The 19,915-nt window shown below is 43.3% G+C and overlaps 1 protein-coding gene across 1 annotated transcript; it reads left to right on the top strand.

Annotated features, from left to right (window-relative positions):
- The first annotated feature begins 237 nt into the window (after positions 1 to 237).
- Positions 238 to 15,117, top strand: dtwd2 (DTW domain containing 2). Its single transcript, XM_084325519.1, has 6 exons — positions 238 to 476; positions 2,400 to 2,490; positions 4,619 to 4,713; positions 6,688 to 6,895; positions 12,320 to 12,448; positions 14,391 to 15,117. Exons 1-6 carry the CDS (start codon positions 307 to 309, stop codon positions 14,568 to 14,570), a joined length of 873 nt encoding a protein of 290 aa, XP_084181645.1. The 5' UTR covers positions 238 to 306; the 3' UTR covers positions 14,571 to 15,117.
- The last annotated feature ends 4,798 nt before the right edge of the window (positions 15,118 to 19,915 follow it).

The following is a 19,915-nucleotide window of genomic DNA, read 5'->3' as shown; positions in this document are numbered from 1 at the left end:
CACTACATTTTGTATGTATTTGTATATAACCTTTATTTAAGCAGGTCAATTAAGAACACATTCGTATTTACAATGACAGCATGGCGAGGGGACAAAATAAATACATTAAAGAAGAAAAACAGAAAAACAGAAAAGAGACAGACATCTCATTTAGAGACATCATTCTCTAAATGATGTCTATTCATTCTACTTCTATGCTGAGCTCTTCTTCTGCGTTATATATCTCGGCTGGTGACTATAGTGACTACAGCAGCTTACAGTATTAGATCTAAACCTATTGATCTGAATGGTCGTGTAAACGGAGCGATGGAACAGGAACCGACTGTTTGTTTGCCGGTGTCGTCTGCTGAGGATGAATCTAACGGTGTTGATTCCTCGGAGGAGGAGGACGGAGGAGGACTGGACGCTGGGTTCGGCGACCTGGCCGCTCTGCCGGTGGAAGTCTGTGAGAGACGTCCCACATGTACACGCTGCTGGTGAGCTGATCTGGCTTTGCTGTCAATCTGTCATCCATCCGTCCGTCTGTCCGTCCGTCCGTATATATAATCTATGATATCTATCTCCAATGTACAGTTACCCCCCCCGCCTACCCACCCCCCCCCCCCCTCCACCCACCTACCCAACCTCCTCCAATGTACAGTACCCCCCCCCTCCACCCACCTACCCAACCTCCTCCAATGTACAGTTTCTTCCCCCTCAAATGTATATACTCTCTTTTTTTAGACCCTTTTTGTATCACAAACAGTACTGTATTTGTATATCTGGTATGTCATAAATGTCTAGATGCAACAGTACTACTGTCAATCTGTATGTCATATTGATGAATTGAAAATGGGGGACCCTGATGTAAACAAGACGAAAGTCTCTCTGGTCTGCATCCCCTTAACAATTGTGTGCATTGAGCTGTACTGTATTGTACCCATTCTGCAATCTGTTAATACAAATTCCAATCTATCTATCTATCTATCTATCTATCTATCGATCTATCAAGTCTGAGATATAACTTCACGCGATAACGTGCCCTCTTTCTTTCCCCCTTAAAACACTTTCAATGCCCAAAACGTGATAAGACGTTTTATCAGCCCAATGCCTGAATGCCCACAACGACAATTATCGTTTTATTTTTTTATTAGCGAATTCATATTTCATCAACCGAGTCTCCCGTTGGTATGCAGCCCCTGTAGGAGCTCAGATGTGAAAAAACCGCCCCCTATCGTCTCCCAGATGGTAATGCACCCTTTTGGAATGGACTCAATGAAAATGGATGAGAAAAGAAAGATCCGGAATCCACATTTTACTTCTCAGCATGTAACCCGAGCCGATCGGATTCATTGTGGAGCCTCAGAACAGCGTGGAATACATATGTACAGTATGTAGCGTTGGATCAATAAAAGCGATTGATTTTTGGAATGGCGATCAGGAATTGGAATGATCTTTTTGGAGAACATCTGATCTGAGGTAAGGAATCTATTTTACAAGTCTTGGGATAATCAGAGTTGTATGTGTGTGGGCGATCGCTTTGAGGAAATCAGAGAATAGATTTTTCAGATCGCCTATATAGCATGCATACGTACAGATATACTATCGATAATCTAGCGTTTATTTGAAAACGATTCATAAATAGGCCGAAAAATGACAACGTTTTTGTGTATTCTAGAATATTCCGGTAAAGGGCGATTATCATGGAATATTTATATTTTCCTTGAAAACGAGGGCTTTTCAAAATGCTATAAAACGAAAATGAACAGATAAAAAAACAATCCGCTTCGACAATGTTGACTGGAAAACGAGTCATTGATAAGCGAAGGGCAGATTAGACACATAGCCATAATTTAAAACATAGATTAGGCGTTATTAACGCTAACATTGAAGTGGATGGTGGGCATTCAAGCGGTAAATCAAGATTAAGCTTGGGCTCTGAAAGTGTTAACGTTAACAGAACCATAACGGTGCCATAATGCTATGACGTATGGACAGTTATGTACAGGACAACCCAGTCCTCTAAACTAAGGCTACGTTCACACTGCAGGCGAGCGTGGCCCAAATCAGATTTGTTTTTGCTCATATGTGACTCATATGCGTCAGTTCAGGAGCGAGACCAGTTCACACTGGAATCTGTACCTGGCCATATTAAATTATTATTATTATTATTATTTTTTTAAATAATAATAATGTGAACAACCAAACAAAAATATCTGATCCGAGCAATAAATCAGAATTGAGCACTAAGGCTTCCAGTGTGAACGTAGCCTAACAGGAGAGGTGGGTTGAGGGGCAATAACAGTTAACGTGGCAATTGAAAAGCTGAGGTTTATTATCATCGCTGCTCCATGACATGTCTCCACGTCCTCTCCCTCCCTCCCTCCCTCCCTCCCTCCCTCCCTCCCTCCCTCCCTCAGTCGTCCCCAGAAGGTGTGTCTCTGTCCGTTCCTGCCAGTGAACCCCCTGGACGTCTCCACATGTCTGTACATCGTGCAGCACCCAGCAGAGGTGAGCTCCGACCTGTGACTAGAGCTGCTGGGTATCGCAATTCGATACTTTTGTGGTATCGGATCGAATTGCTTCAATACTATCGAGTATTTTTTTTTGTATCTACTTTTTCTCCCATTTTCTATTTTTTCTCCCATCCCGATTTCGTATCGTCCAATTCTACCCTCCCCTGTCTCGAACGCTGTTAGGCCATGCCTCCCACAAGCCGGCTGCAATGTGGACGAAGCCTTGCATCACGTGTCTCCTCCGGTACACGAGGAAGCAGCCGTCGCATCTTTTCACCTGCACAGCGCGATCTCTCAGCGGCGAGGAGTAACGCGTGGGAGGGACACGCCGCCCCCGACACTTCCTGATTCTGCTGCGCAGGCGCACCAACCGACCTGTAGGAGTCGCTTCCCACCCCCTAATACTGCCAATTGTATTAGTATGAACGACCAGCCAAGCTGGTAGCAATGCGGAGAGCTGGGCTCGAACCCAGCGTCTCCTGCATTGGTGGTGAGCGCCTTGCCCACTGCACCACCTAGCCGCCCCAATACTATCGAGTATTGAAAGATTCTGTGGTATTGACATTTTGGTATCAAATGACACTGTGTCATTCGATACCAAATTTCCATAGCTAAACATCGGTGTCAGTCAGTGAGCCAATGAGCATGTTTGTTCCAAGATATAACATTTCCTCTGTTCAACCACAATCCAAAGTCATCCAAAATGTGACAAAGCCTCTGATTGGCTCACACTGCGACGTACATAACTCAGCAAAGTAAGGTGTCTGGAAAATCGCTTTGGTATCTGTCTATTCTATTTTTACTAACTATTTTATTGTACTGCACTATTGCACTATTTTACTCTTGTCTATTCTATTTTACTCTTTTATTACTGTCTATAAGTGTCTATATTATGTGTTGTGTACAGTATCAGTGATAATCAAACCATAAACAAAGAGGCCTATTAACCCTTTCAGTGCCACGGACGAGTCGGGACGACATATCTCGTTTTATCAGTGCCCACGACGACAAATATCGTTTTATTGTTTTATTAGCGATCTGAATTCATATTTCATCAACCGAGTCTCCCGTTGGTACACCAGCCCCTACAGGAGCTCAGAATGGAAAAAAGTGCCCCCTATCGTCTATCCCTGTGTAACTGCAGGTCAGTCGCTTAGACTGACCTGGGATCTGTAGATATGTAGAGGCAGAGCCAGCTGGCTCCTTGTGCTGGCAAGCTGTCTGCTCAACATGGAAGTCATCGCGGGACGGGAATCAGCCTGGAATATATATTCACAGTAGCCAATACTCAATCAATAAGCGTGATCGATTTTTGGAATGGCGATCAGGAATTGGAATGATCTTTTTGGAGAACATCTGATCTGAGGTAAGGAATCTATTTTACCAGTCTTGGGATAATCAGAGTTGTATTCGCTGAGATCTCAGCGTTTACCCTATGTGTGATGTGTCTCTGTGTGCGCGATCGCTGATGAGGAAATTAGAGAATCGATCGCTGATGAGGAAATAAGATAATCGATTTTCAGCTATATGTGCATACGTACACATATACTATCGATAATCTAGCGTTTATTTGAAAAAGATTCATAAATAGGCCGAAAAATGACAGTTTTTGTGTATTCTAGAATATTCCAGTAAACGTCTTTTATCATGGAATCTTTATATTTTCCTTGAAAACGAGGGCTTTTCAAAATGCTATAAAACCAAAATGAACCGATAAAAAAACAATCCGCTTCGACAATGTTGACTGGAAAACGAGTCATGGATAAGCGACGGGCAGATTAGACACATAGCCATAATTTAAAACATAGATTAGGCGTTTTTAACGCTAACATTGAAGTGGATGGTGGGCATTCAACCGGTAAATCAAGGTTAAGCTTGGGCTCTGAAAGTGTTAAGATGTTAGATCCTAATATGAAAAACGATGTGATTTAATGTTCTATGCCTCTCCTTGACTTTGTCTATTTTGATGCTCGTTTTATAGTTATTTTATGTCTGCACTTTATCGTATCGAATCCCAGGTATCGGTATTGGCACCGGAACATTTTTAAACGTATGCGTGTCCACCGGTGGCGTGGTTGTTGATTACCGTTGAATTGACCGTTGAATTCACCGTGTCGTTCCAGGAGAGTCGAGTGCTTCGCACCGTGCCTCTGCTTGCTGCCTGCTTGCCGCCAGAAAAATGCAACGTTATCGTCGGAAGGAGATTTAATGAAGAGAGGTGAGATTCAAGATTCAAGATTGTTTATTGTCATGTGCACAGTTATTGCACCTTTGGTCATTGAGGACCAATAGACTCGGGCACACCTGCGCCGTGATGCCATTTCCTGCCAAGTCATTAACCACCTGTGTATATAACCACCATCTTGACTGCAATTGCATTGCTAGCTATAACACTGACGAAGGAATAAGAATTCCGAAACATGTTTGTTTCAGGCTGCCATTAAATACTTGAACCTGAGAGTGCTGGTCCAGCTTCCCTGCTTCTTTTTTATATATCACTTAATGGGATTTCAGCACCCAGTGTCGGATTTTGTGAGCGCGGTCTATCTTGACATGTGCACAGTTATAAACGCAGTTTTGCCGTACAATGAAAATCTTATTCCGCTAGTCCGCCCTTCACATAAAATCACACGGATCACACAGTTCCTAACAAAAAATGAGCAACTTAAATACAAGCAAATGCAAGAAAACAAGGGGATCTTTAAAAACATTTGAGAAGATATGTACAAGGCGAGTAACAAAAGTACAAAAAGTAAAGTGAGTAACATTAACAATTATTGCACGTTCCGTTCACAGTAGGATCCAGTAGTGTTTATAAATATAAAGATGAATATAGAGGTGACAGTAGCAGCTAAACGTTAGTTTACTAAGTGACTTTACTTTAGTAAGCAGTAGATCCTATAGAATACTGAGGTCAAGTGTTTGTTTATTGACCACAGAAGCACATGGGAGGGGGGGGGGGGGGGGGGGGGGGGTAGAAATAGTAATAATAGTAGAACATAATAATAATAATAATAATAATAATAATAATAATAATAATAATAATAATAATAATAATAATAATAATAATAATAATAATAATAATAATAATAATAGTGAAATGGCAGTATATTCTATCAATAATAATAATAATAATAATAATAATAATAATAATAGTATACATAGCACACTGCGCCTGAGTCCGTGCAGTGTTTAGTAATTAAGAGTCACAGTCCTAATAACAGTTCTCAAGTTCTCCAGCCGTTAGTTCTCCAACTATTGGCAGCAGTCTGTGCCCACGGTTGTGGAACCTGATGGCTATACTGGCACGGAGGACTGGCCGAGACGGTTAGTGGTGTGTCAGGGGGGTGGGGTGCGGGTGCGGGGTAGGAACGTGTAGGTCTCCACCTCCGCCCCTTGGATAATGATGGGAGTCAGGGGTCTCTTCATTTAATTTCAAACCCTTATTTAAACTTGAAAGGCAATTGAGGTGTCCCTCATTTACACGTCACGTCGAGTGTACATACAGAAATGAGCAAAAAAGATTTTAAAAAGGCATATAAAATCACACGGCATATAAAATCATAACAATAAGACAACAACAAAGCGGCTGGGTGGCGCAGCGGACATTGCGCTCATCACCAACGCAAGAGACACCGGGTTCGAATCCTGCCGTCGGCGTTGCCTCCGGCTTGGGCCGGCCGTCATACTAACTCAATTGGCAGAGTTAGCGGGTGGAAGTCGATGGGTGGTCATCTGGACGTTGTGGACAGCGACTCCTACAGGTCGGTTGGGGCGCCTGCCTAGTGTGAGCCTCCCACACGTTACTCCTCGCCAAATGAGAGTCCGCGCTGGCAGGTGAAAAGATGTGACAGGCTGCCTCCACATGTATCGGAGGGGGACATGTGATGCAAGGCTTCTATCCTCCCTACAACCGGCCAGTGGGGGGCACATGCGAGCAACGTTCAAGACAGGGGAGGGGAGAATTGGTACGGCTAAATTGGGATGGGAGAAAAATAGAAAAAGAGGAGAAAAAGTGGATTAAAAAAAAACAATAAGACAACAAGACGAGGCAAAGAGCAAGGATAACAAATCAATTAAAACGTGTACAACTTGATTGACCGAGGTTAGAGAGCTGGTTCTGTTGGGTCAGACGTCTAGTTAGTTAGCATCTAGTTTATTATAATTTTGTGGTCTTTTCCCCCCACGCCAGGCACCCAGATCTGGCTGCAGTGTGTCAGGATAGCAGAACCTTGATCCTGTACCCGGGTCCAAACGCACAGAACCTGGAGGAACTAGTCCAGAACCAGGAGGATGTGAGCGCTGCTGCTGCCGGACATAACGTCATCATAATAGACGGCACCTGGAGCCAGGCGAAGGACATGTTCCTCAGGAACAGCCTGCTCCACTTGCCCAAACAGGTTTGTACCACGTCCTGTAGAATGTTGCCGTTTCTCCATTATTAGCTATAGTGATGCACCGATGTGAAAATTGTGGCCGATACCGATAACCGATATTAATATTGCTGTTCTGGCCGATACCGATATTTACCGATGTCGATATCTCTGTATAGAAAACACTTTTTTATGATAATCAAATAAAGAGCTATTTTCCAAAACGCATAATTTTTTTTACTTTTGTAACTTATTTTCAGAAATTACTGATATTTTGAAACTATTTAAGGCCAAAACATGTAAAAATAAGAAAAAATATATAATCTAAAAAAAATATATATATATATTAAAAAATATTAAAAAATGTTTTTTTTTTTTTTTTTTTTTTTTAATATCGGCCCTATCTTGATATCGGACCGATACCGATGTGTAAAAAAACGGCCATATCGGCCGATATTATATCGGCGGCCGATATATCGTGCATCACTAATTAGCTATGTTCAGCCTGGCTGGGACTAGTAGCCATGACCAGGTTTGGTATGGTATGGTTGGGTTTTGCGTAGGGGTGTATGTTTTTTTTTTTTTTTTTTTATCCACTTTTTCTCCCATTTTCTATATTTTCTCCCATCCCAATTTCGTATCATCCAATTCAACCCTCCCCTGTCACGAACGCTGTTTCTTGCCTCCCACAAGCCGGCTGCAATGTGGACTAAGTCATACATAGCACAAGTCCCCTCCGGTACTCGAGGTAACAGCAGTCGCATCTTTTCACCTGCGCAGCTCGATCTCTCAGTGGCGAGGAGTAACGCGTGGGAGGCTCACGCTGCCCCCGACACTTCCTGATTCTACTGCGCAGGCGCACCAACCGACCTGTAGGGGTCGCTGTCCACAACGCCCGATCCCCACCCATCAGTTTCCCACCCCCTAATACGGCCAATGTGTATTAGTACGGACGACCAGCTAAACTGAAAGCAAATGTGGAGCGCTGGGCTCGAACAGGCGAGCCCAGCGTCTCCAGATTTCGTGGCGAGCGCCTTGCCCACTACGACCACGTAGCCGCCCCTGCGTAGGGGTGTAAGTTAACGATTCGACCCCACAACGATTCTATTCTATTACGATTACGATTATTCAGGCAACGATTCAATGCATCATGAAATCTCTTCATTTGACCACTTATCTCAAAAATACCGAATGAGTGGGTATTTGTTGTTGGTTCGTTCAGAGCGCCGCTGGTGTAGTGGTATCATGCAAGATTCCCATTCTTGCGACCCGGGTTCGATTCCCGGGCGGCGCATGTTTTCTTTTTTTTATTTATACGAAATTGACGAATGATAAAGGTTTTGTATTTAACGTCTCTTGGGGATAAATATACATTTGAGATAGTAGTAGCGGTAAGTTCACTTGGGTTCTCGCATGTAAGAGGTTTAAGGAATTCCCTGCCGGTGTGTTTGTGAGCGGCTGCATCACAAAGCGGAGATCAAATGGACGGATGGTATTGGTGTCTGTTGCTTTTCTTTTTAAATTAGAATCTTAACGTGATCATGCGTTCGTGGGAACAGCCTTTTTGGATTTGATTTGATGTTTATTCATCTCGCAACTAGGGGTGTAAAGGTACACGTATCCGTACCAAACCGAACAAGTTTCAGTGTGTACCGTACCGTACCGAACGGCTGTGTAGTGTACCGAACGAATACAACGGTAATCGCAGTTGTCTGGTAATCCTGCGGTTCCTGGTTCGATTCATGCTCCTCCCGGGCAGCATGTCGAAGTGTCCTTGAGCAAGACACTTAACCCCTAATTGCTCCCGATGAGCAGGTTGGCACCTTGCATAGTTGCCTTCGCCGTCGGTGTGTGAATGTGTGAGTGAATGGGTAAAATGTGAGGAACAAATTGTAAAGTGCTTTCGCTTTGGATAAAAGCTGTTATATAAATGCACCATTTACAACAATAAGACAACAAGGCGAGGCAAAAGTAAGGATAACAAATCAATTAGAACACATACAACTTGATTGACAAAGGTTGGAGGATAGACAGAGTCCGAGGATTTAAGAGTTGAGGCCGCAGCATGTCTATAAATTACATCACCATAGTCCAGGACCGATAAGAAAACTGCTTCGACAACCCTCTTCCTACTAATCAAAGGAAAGCTGGCTCCGTTTCTGTATAGGAAGCCAATTTTCTGTCACGACTTGGAGGCAAGGTTGTCCACATGGAATTTAAATGTACATTTCTCATCGAGCCACACACCAAGATAGATGCAAGATAGATGCTAAAGCAGACATAGACGGATGGACCTACTAGATGGATCTAGCCGGGCCCTCAGGGCTTAGGATATCCTTCTTTTGTAGATCTAGTTAGAACCATCCAGCCTTTCTTCCAGTCAGTTATGTTACACAAAGAAAGGACCACTTCTGTTATCTATATGTATGCATGTAGTGGCGTGGAGAGGAACCGGCCTGCATGTTGACAATGTGGTCACCAACGGCAGGCTTTCAGAAAGGGGGTCACGTCCACAATGCAACGCGCCGCGGACCATTGTTCTCCCGTGGTCAGAGGCAGGCGGCTGTAACGTGGATGCCTTCTAGCCATTACCCTCCTGTCTTGGTAACTCCATACCATAGTTTGACCGTGGAGGACCACACATATTTGAGCATTTTGAGGATAGATATGGGATGGGCATCGATTTTAAAATATTTGAATATTCGTTAAATTATAAGAAATCAAATAGTTTTGTTTTGTCTTAAGAAAATATATTTCCCTTGGTTTTACGGCACTTACACTGTATAGTGTATTGAGAGGGGACCCTATTAACTGTTACACCGCTCAACGGCACGCTGGGTACATTTTGCTAGCTAGCCAGTTAGCATAACAGTCTGCTTCCTCAAGCAACAGTTGTGATTGGAGGATCAAGAAAAGAGGGCGGCGTTTGAGATGGGTCTTGCGCGGACTACAGCGTATGGCGTATATCATGCCAGTTAGGGTACCTTGTGTATACTGCACCCTGTGTATACCGTTTACTCTTACTCATAGTACATATTCAGCTTCAAATAATTTTTGCCTATATTTATTGTAATATATAATATAACCGATAGAGCATACAGACGACCTGCACCTTTGTTCACGCTGTTTATTTTTCTCATATTTTTATATTCAGATCAAATTTTATTGCCTATATTTATAATGTTATTGATGGTTTTATACATGCACATTTTAATAAATTATTAACACAGCGAGTACTATGTCTAAATAATTTGGACATTGTGTTATTATTGAAAAATTAATCCTAGTTTGTTTTCTAATCTGAAAAATACAGAATGAGGAGGTATTTGTTGTTGGTTGGTTCAGAGCGCCGCTGGTGTAGTGGTATCATGCAAGATTCCCATTCTTGCGACCCGGGTTCGATTCCCGGGCGGCGCACGTTTTTTTTATTTATACGAAATTGACGAACGATAAAGGTTCACAATCGCAAGTATTTAACGTCAGCGATCGGATAAAGCATCTAACGTGTGTTTTTTATGGACCAGTTTATATTTATGTCTTTCTAGTTTCTACTATTAGCCTGCCCATACCTGTACCTCCCCTCCCCCCTCCCCCCTCCCCCATGCTGCTATGTGAGACTGTTGTTCATTGACTACAGCTCAGCGTTCAACACCATAGTCCCCACCAGACTGGTGGACAAGCTGATCGAGCTGGGTCTGAGCTCCGCCCTGAGCGCCTGGGTACTGGACTTTCTGAGTGAAAGACCCCAGGCGGTCAGGGTGGGGGGTCAGACCTCCAACACCATCACCCTGAGCATCGGGTCCCCCCAGGGCTGTGTTCTGAGCCCCCTGCTGTACTCACTCTACACACACGATTGTGTGGCCAAGTTCAGCTCCAACTCCATAGTGAAGTTCGCAGACGACACGGTGGTGGTGGGGCTGATCTCGGACAACGACGAGAAGGCCTACCGGGAGGAGGTTGAGGTACTGGAACACTGGTGCCAGGACAACAGCCTGCTCCTGAACATTGGTAAAACCAAGGAGCTGATCGTGGATTATAGGAGAGGACAGCAGGAGACACACACACACCACTGATGATTAACAGGGCTACCGTGGACAGGGTGAGCAGCTTTTGTGGGGCGGCGTTGCTCAGGGGTAGAGCGGGTTGTCCAATGATCCAAGGGTTGGTGGTTCGAATCCCGCTCAAGCCCATGTCCATCCCACTGCCGTTGTGTCCTTGGGCAAGACACTTAACATACTTGCCTCGTATGAATGTGTATGCATGTGAATGAATGTTGGTGGTGGTCGAAGGGGCCGTAGGCGTTGATTATTCGCCAAGCTTCCGTGAGTCTGCCTCAGGGCAGCTCTGGCTGCAATTGTAGCTTACCACCACCGGTATGACTGTGTATGAACGAATAATGGACTCTGTGAAGCGCTCTGGGTCAGTGAAGAGCGCTATATAAATCCAAGTCATCATCATCATCATCATTAAGTACCTGGGGGTCCACATCTCAGAGGATCTGACATGGTCAACACACATAGACACAGTAGTAAAGAAGGCGAAACAGCGCCTCGACCACCTGAGACAGTTAAGTATCGGGGAAGATACTCCAGTCCTTCTACTCAGGAGCTGTAGAGCAGATGCATCTTGACCGGAAACATCACTGCCTGGTATGGAAACAGCACGGCACAGGACAAGAAGGCCCTACAGAGAGTGGTGCGCTCAGCCGAGCGTACCACGGGTATTGCACTACCTCCCCTGCAGGTTCTATACAACAAGAGGTGCAAATCCAGAGCCTGCAGAATAATGAAAGACCCCCACCACCCCAATAACAGCCTGTTTCAGCTGCTGAGGTCAGGCAGACGCCTGCAAACCCCAGCTACTAGGACAGAGAGGCTTAGGCTCAGCTTCTTCCCCCAGGCCATCAGAGTCTTGAACAATGAACATTGAGTACCACAGAACACTGAACTATCCACACATAAGCACACATGAGCACACACACGACACGCACGCTGTGCACGCTCACACACTAGCAGCCACTTTGACACTTTAACATGAGCGGGCACACACTCATGCCGCACACACCCACACTTATTGCCAAAAGGAAAGGCCACCTTAAACTAGTATTAGCAACAGTAACAGTGTATTGCACTACCAAAGCTACCTAGCATGTCCTATATACTCTGTAAATAACTATGTACAAATGCCGAGATGTCACACCATGTTGCCTGTTACCTGTTATTGCACAATGTTTTTTGTATTGGATTCTATTATATGTTGTACCACTGTATTGCACATCGTTGCGGGCAAGACCACCCGCATTTCATTGTATACTCGTATGCCGTGACAATTAAAACTCTTGACTTGACTTGACTTGATGATGCCCGGATTTCCCCAAGGGGATCAATAAATGAATATCTTAACTTATCTTATTATCATATCTTATCTTATTTCTCCTTTGCTCTACACCAGGTGCAGCTCAGCCGGATGCTGTCCAGTCAGTACGTGATCCGCACTCAGCCCACCAACATCTGCCTGTCCACTCTGGAGTGCGCCGCCGTCACCCTGTCCATCCTGGAGAAGAACGAGACCATCCAGGAAGTAGGTCAACCAAATTAGATCCATTATTAATGGTGGTAGTAGTAAGTGGTGGTGGATTTCTGGGGTGGATTCGTAGATTGAGGGGTGGACAGCGCAGTTCCGTTTCAAGGTTTATTTTTAGGCCCCTCGGAAAGAGCACCTCTGTAATCACCGCTTTCTGTGGGTTTGTCAGTTCGTACGTTCGCTCCCGTCACACAGTTTGATTCGTCATCTATACCCGCTTGACAATTACACACCCTTTCCGAGCAGCTATAATAAAGTCCTAGTGCAACTGTTACGTTTCTCAAACAATATTCTCAATCAATATCTGAAATTAAATTAAAAAATAAATAAAAATACTATATTATGCACTTTGCTACTAAGGAATCTACCTTGCCTATATCCAGGCCCGGACTGGCCATCGGGAGCACCGGGAGTTTTCCCGGTGGCCTGGCCTGCACAGATAAAAAAAAAATTATATAAAAAAAAAAATACTATATATATTTTTTATTATAATTTTTTATTTTTTGCCAGGCCATTGTTTCTAGTTGTGGCGGCGGCGCGGCGCGATAGTTTTTAGATAACCAGGTGGGTGGGGAACAACCAGGATTTCACTGTCTGCGACAGAGTTGGAGAACTATCTGACTGACCCTGCCAGAGTTGTACCCTTCCCTTCCTGCTGACTTGTTGTACACCACTAGTAAGTCGCTTTGGATAAAAGCATCAGCTAAATGACTAAATGTAAATGTAAACAGTAGAATGGCGGTGAATGACGACGGATGGCTGCATTGCAAGCTGTCGTCACAATGCTACTACTACCACTGGGTCACTTTAAAAACATAACTGTATATTTGTCTATAGTACTCATTACCTTTATTCTTAAGCTTAGCATTGTATTTTATTCTTCTTACTTTTTGTCATGTTTATTTTATTATTTGTATTTTGGCACAATCGAGGCGGGCATGGCCACCTTCATGTCTTGTGTATGTATGTGACAATAAACTCTTGCATCTTGAATCTTGAATTGACTAATGCGGTGGTTCCCAAACGTTGGGTACTTGGGTAGTTGGAGACATTTTCTAGCCCCACCTAACCTGGTCCCCACCTAGATGTAGGCTAGAATTCGTATATTTAGGCTACAAACATGCCATTTCCTCTACTACTACAAGATTAACATAACAAGACACAATTATAGTTTTATTTGAAAATGAACAAAAGCTTGGCAAATGATCCTGTGCCACTGTGAAATAATTAGGCCTAATTAAAAATGTAGTTGTAGGCCTACTTGATAAACACTGGCTAGATCCACAAAGAATGGATTGCACGCACGGTGCTAATTGCACCCTTACTTACAAAGAATGGGTACAATACAGTACAGCTCAATACACACAATTGTTAAGGGGATGCAGACCAGAGAAAGACTTTCGTCTTGTTTACATCAGGGTCCGCCATTTTCAATTCATAATGAATTGTAAGTAAGGGTGCAATTAGCACCATGCAATCCATTCTTTGTGGATCTAGCCCAGAGTGTTTATTATCAAGAGTCAGATAGTCCTAACAGTGTTTATAAAGCGACCTTGGGTCTTTTGAAAGGCGCTATATAAAATGAAGCTATTATTATTATTATTAAGAGTCAGATAGTCCTAACAGTGTTTATTATCAAGAGTCCTAACAGTGTTTATTATTAAGAGTCAGATAGTCCTAACAGTGTTTATAAAGAGACCTTGGGTCTTTTGAAAGGCGCTATATAAAATGAAGCTGCTATTATTATTATTATTATTATTATTATTATTAAGAGTCAGATAGTCCAGTACTCGAGTTCACCAGCCGTTAGTTCTCCAGCCAAAAACAAATGTTGTGAAAAACACAATCTCCTTGGCGGCAGAGTTTTTTTTCCGGTTGTGATGTTCCTCCACCTTTGGTCAACCTTCCTCCATCTTCTCTGCCCTCGTCACCCACCCAGGTTCTGCTGAAGCCCCTGAGAGCTCTCTGCTCCTTCCAGCTGCAGCACGGCGCCCAGGTCCACCACAGCAAAGAGCACCTGCTGCGGAACGGCCTGTACGACAGACCCATGCCCAAGAACAAGCGCAAGATCAAGAGGATGGAGAAGCTCGTCACGGACCTCAACATTAGTCCAAGATGAGAGACCGACTGCCCTGGAAAAGGGGGGGCTTTTTAATGCCAGACTGTTTGAACTGGATATAGGTCTCATCGTCGAGCATTCGTGTGGAAAGGAAAGGATATTGCACCAAAGGGAATTTGGTTGTTAAGTCTGACGGCACTTCTTTGACGTATATATTCATGTCTGGGGGCCAAACGCTCCGCTTCAGACAGGGGGGGGGGTTCTAGGAGCACAGCCGCGGCGCATACGCCGAACAGTTCTTTATGATTCGGATCTATTAAAACAAGAAGGGACACACGGCACTGAGCAGGCGTGTTGAAAAGACCGGAGCCTCTGGCAACGCAGGAAGCTTGGCCCCCGGAAACGGTTTATTATTGGAAGCTCGATGCGTCATCACGACTTAACAACCGAATTGCTTGAAAATTTAAGTTGCATTGCAACAACATTGAAGTGATGTTCTGAGTAAATGTGCATCTTATCAGATACTGGATTTTTAGAGAGTCAACTTTTCATACTTTTGTGTTCGGCACTGTGTTTTTAGTCACATAAGATAAGTTAAGGAAATTCGGGTGTCAAAGCAGCATGGGGGGGTGGGGGGGGGTACAGAGCTTCACAGTCCACATCATTTTACAAATATGACTGTCTATGAGTATGATCGTGCCTGGTCTGCATATGCAAAATGTTATTGATGGTTTTATACATGCACATTTTAATAAATTATTAACACCGCAAGTACTATGTCTAAATAATTTGGACAGTGTTATTATTGAACAAGACGAAAGTCTGCATCCCCTTAACAATTGTATGTACTGTACCCATTCTGCAATCTGTTAATACACTTTTCAATCAATTGAAAAATGAATCCTAGTTTGTTTTCTCATCTGAAGAATACCGAATGAGAAGGTATTTGTTATTGGTTCGTTCAGAGCGCCGCTGGTGTAGTGGTATCATGCAAGATTCCCATTCTTGCGACCCGGGTTCGATTCCCGGGCGGCGCACGTTTTGATTTTATTTATATGAAATGGATGAATGATAAAAGGTTTTGCACGCAAATCACAACTATTTAACGTCAGAGAGCGGATAAAGCATCTAACGTGTGTTTTTTTTATGGACCAGTTTAAAACACCATGGCTTCAGAACAGCAGCTTCCCCAGGAGATGTGTTCGGAGCTGTGACTGCGGACAGTGCGAGTAGGGTCCAGCTGCAGCGCCGGAGAATCCTCTCAAGGGGAAGCCTGTGGCAGCCACAATAGATAGAATAGTTTATTGATTTAGAATGGAATAATGCACATATACATTTGAACACAAGATGAACAGGTATACATATCACCATTTACCAATGGGATTAAAATAAACACAATAAAGCCATAGGCTTGTTTCCATTGTGGTCCTTCATCATTGGTGTCAGTGGATTTATGGATTTATGTACTGGTGTGTGGACGTGGGTGTTTGTAGTGTCTGTATGTCAGGATGTGTGGTATAAAAAGAAAAACAAGAAAAACAAACCATGGTCAGAGTCTGTGGATACGCATGGGTGAAAACATTGTCCATTTTATAGACAATAAAAGAATAAAAAGGAATAACACATTAGAAACCCTTTGGTCACTACTCCCAGCTTCTGTTACTTATGATCCACCTCGAATTATAACTGATTTAAAAGTGGAGAAGGGGCTTATGGGCTTCAACTCCATTGGTAGGCTATTCCATAGTACTGCTGCTGAATACAGGAATGAGTTTTGGCCTATTTTTCTATTACATCTCACTGGGACGATGTCTGTTGGACTACCCCTGGTGGCATGTCCGTGGCGTGTACATCCCTTACCCTGTGAAAATATCCACTAAGATATTGAGGGAAAGTATTCCCGACTTTCCAGAGTATCCTGTGTATCATGTTGAGTTTTAATTGAGAGACCCTCTCCTCAACCCTGAGCCACTTGAGGCTGTTAAAATGTGTCTGTGTAAGGTGAGTCCTGGGATGGATTTTTTTTTTGTATTTTATTTTTTTATTATTTTTTAAACAAACACATAAACAAACATGACAACACACAATAGGATATACAAATACACATATGCTCCAGCTCGTACCCCCCTCTCCCGGACCCCCCATTGGATAATCCAACCATTATAATTTGTTCCTAACCAGACACTACCATTATATGCTGGCTTTTATTCTCTCCACCACTTCTAACCACATTGCCATTTTGGATTCATTGAGACCCAAAATTCTAGCTGTTGATATTTCTTGATAAATCACATCGAGATATGTAAGAATCCAGACCTTACGGCACATTTTTTCCGGTTGAAACCATCGTGATGCTATCAGCTTTTTAGCCACTGTGATACCGGATAAAACCAATCTCTTTAGCTGTGGAGGTACTGCATGCTCAAAGACATCATTCAGAAGTAATACAGAGGGGTGTACAGGTATATCCAGAGTTAAGAGATTTGACAATTGCTGGGTCACTTCTTTCCAAAATATCTTAACTGGTGGGCAGTCCCAGTACATGTGCATAAATGTCCCTTCGTCCCCATTTGTACATAAGGAGCATTTGGAGTCTTGTTTAAGACCCATTTTGTTCAGTCTTATAGGAGTTAAGTATGTCCTGTGAATATAGTTAAGATTGATTTGTTGATGGTCCGGGTTCCTTGATGCAAGGCGTACATTTGCCCAGGCTTCTTGCCAGTCAAAGTCTATCTCCAGGTCTGGTATATCCCTCCTCCAGACTGAGTCTAGATGTAGGGTTTCATACGAGGCCGTTAGTAATTGATGATAAAAATCTGAAACAAAACCTCTCGATGTCTCTCTTTCATAGAAGAATTTGTGGTATCTGTGGTGTACAATTGGTATCCTTAATGGAACACCGTGAGCCTTCAAACATGCCAATAACTGTGCGTAAAAATAATATGAGGACTTGGTGAGATTAAATTTTTTGCATATCTCATCAAAACTACAAAAACCCTGTTTGTTGAAAACATCTCCTAATGTGTGTATGCCTTGCTTTTACCATCTAGGGAATCTTATAGGTTGTTTTCCAATCAAGAGTGCATTGTTATTGAATAAGGGAGTATGATTATGCCATTTATGTGGGATAGAGTCTTTTTTTTGTGTTTCACGCCATATCCGGATTGCATGAGTGATTATGGGGCCAAATTTCCGTTCGCATTGCTTAATTGATAATTTGGTGTACACTATGTCCTTCAGCCTATGTGGAGCTACTATATTTTCTTCTAAATTTCTCCAGGATACTGATGCTTGGGGATCAAACCATGTTGTCAGTGGTCTTAAAGTGTATGCCTTAAAATAGTGGTGGAAATCTGGAAATGCCATACCACCGTCTGCTTTGTTTCTCTGTGCGGTGGATCTTTTTATACGTGGTAGTTTGTTATTCCAAATAAATTTGTATGTGGAGGAGTGTAATTCTTTCCAGTAACCCTTTGGAGGGGGTAACGGTAGCATTGAGCTGAAGAAGTTGATTCTAGGTAGGACGTCCATCTTAATTATTGATATCCGTGCTTGTACTGAGTTTTTAAGTTTTGACCACCTGACAAGGTCGTATTTGATTTTGTTTTGGATTTTTATGTAATTGTGCTTCACCGTTTGGCTTATGGTAGGGAATATTTTAACTCCCAAACATCTAAAGTGTTTTACCATCGGTATCTCTTCTGGGAGGGTTATATTTCTTTTTGCAGGGGCGTTAAGTGGGAGGAAGGCCGACTTCGGCCAATTTATCCTAAATCCCGATAAATCTCCAAAGTCCTCAATCAACTTGAGAAGATGAGGCAGTGCGGTGTTGGGGTTTTGCATGAACAGTATTACATCGTCCGCATATAAACTAATTTTGTGTTGTGTGCCCTTGATTACGATTGGTTCTATGGATTGGGATTGTCTTATATATTGTGCTAAAGGCTCTAATGATAGATCGAATAGTCCGGGACTAAGGGGGCAACCCTGTCTGGAAGACCGTGATACTGGAAAGATTTCGGAGGTGATTGTACCTGTTGTAATCATGGCCGATGGGTCTTTGTATAATACTTTAATCATATCAATGAATCCTTTTCCTAACCCCATCCTTTCTAATACTGCCCATAGATACGACCATTCCAACCTGTCAAAAGCTTTCATTGCATCCAGGGACAGCATCGCCTTAGGTTGGGCGTGGAGTTGGGATGGAGTTTTAAAATCATTCTAACAAATTTTTTCTGAGCTGTCTGTAGCCTATATTTCAGTGCTACTGTGGTGCCAGTGTACCAGGAGGAGCACGCGTAATCATAATGACATTGGATCAGGGCCCCTGCCAGTACTTCTAAGGCTGACCTGTAGGTGGACACTCTACAGAGAAATTTTATTCTCTGATTGATCTTTGTGACCACCTTTTGTGCCATGCTCACCCCTGATAAGGTGTTGTCCAAAACACATCCTAGGTATGTGACTTCCTCCTTTGCTGTTACCTCGATATCTCCTACCACTACTTTGAGCCCAGGAGACCTCTTAAGTCGTATGGCAGAGCCAAAAAGGATAGCTTCGGTTTTACCCAGGTGGAGGGATAACCTGTTTTCGACCAGCCAATGACTGATCTTGACAAGCTCTAGACTAAGTGACCTCTCTACTTCTCTTTTGTCCTGATGGGAGACCATGAGTGCAGCATCGTCCGCAAATAAAAACAATTTACAATCACATGCAGTTTTCATGTCATTGACATATGCGCTGTTTTAAGTGAGCGTGTGTTATTGGATTGATTGATTGAAAATGTTATTGTCTGCCTTGTAGGCCCTCTTTCGAAGTCGGTTATGCTTAGAGTTTATCTTTAGAGCAGGGTGATAGACCACCAGCCCTGATTCCAAACTCTAAGCATAACCGACTTCGAAAGAGGGCGACTTCGAAAGGGGGCCTAAGCATAACCAGTTCGAAACAAGGTGGACAGTAATAAAATGTTCAATCAATCAATCCAATAACACACGCTCACTTAAAACAGCGCAGGTTCGTGGCTGCCCACTTTGACTACCTAGGATGGCTTAGAGTAGACGACAGAGTACAGCAACTTGCAATGGGCCTGGTCTACAAGATACACTACACGACCAAGGTACCCATGTACATGTCAAAATACTTCCCAAAGGTCAGTGAATACCACAACCACAACACCAGAGGGAGCTCCACAAATCATGTTAAACCCAGATTCGGCTCAAACAAGGGACTAAACACGTTTCGCAATTATGCCACATCAATGTGGAACGCCCTACCCAAAGCTGTAAAGGAATGTGAATCACTACCCACTTTCAAAACCACGCTCAAAGAACACCTACGGGAGACTGCAATTCGAAACTGGCCCCTGTAAATGTCATAACCCAACCCCCTCCAATGTACAGTAA

Source organism: Notolepis coatsorum (assembly GCF_963971535.1).
Source record: "Notolepis coatsorum genome assembly, chromosome: 11".
Lineage (NCBI taxonomy): Eukaryota > Metazoa > Chordata > Actinopteri > Aulopiformes > Paralepididae > Notolepis > Notolepis coatsorum.
Note: the sequence above shows the minus strand (reverse complement) of the source record. Positions and strands in the feature narration are given on the sequence as shown.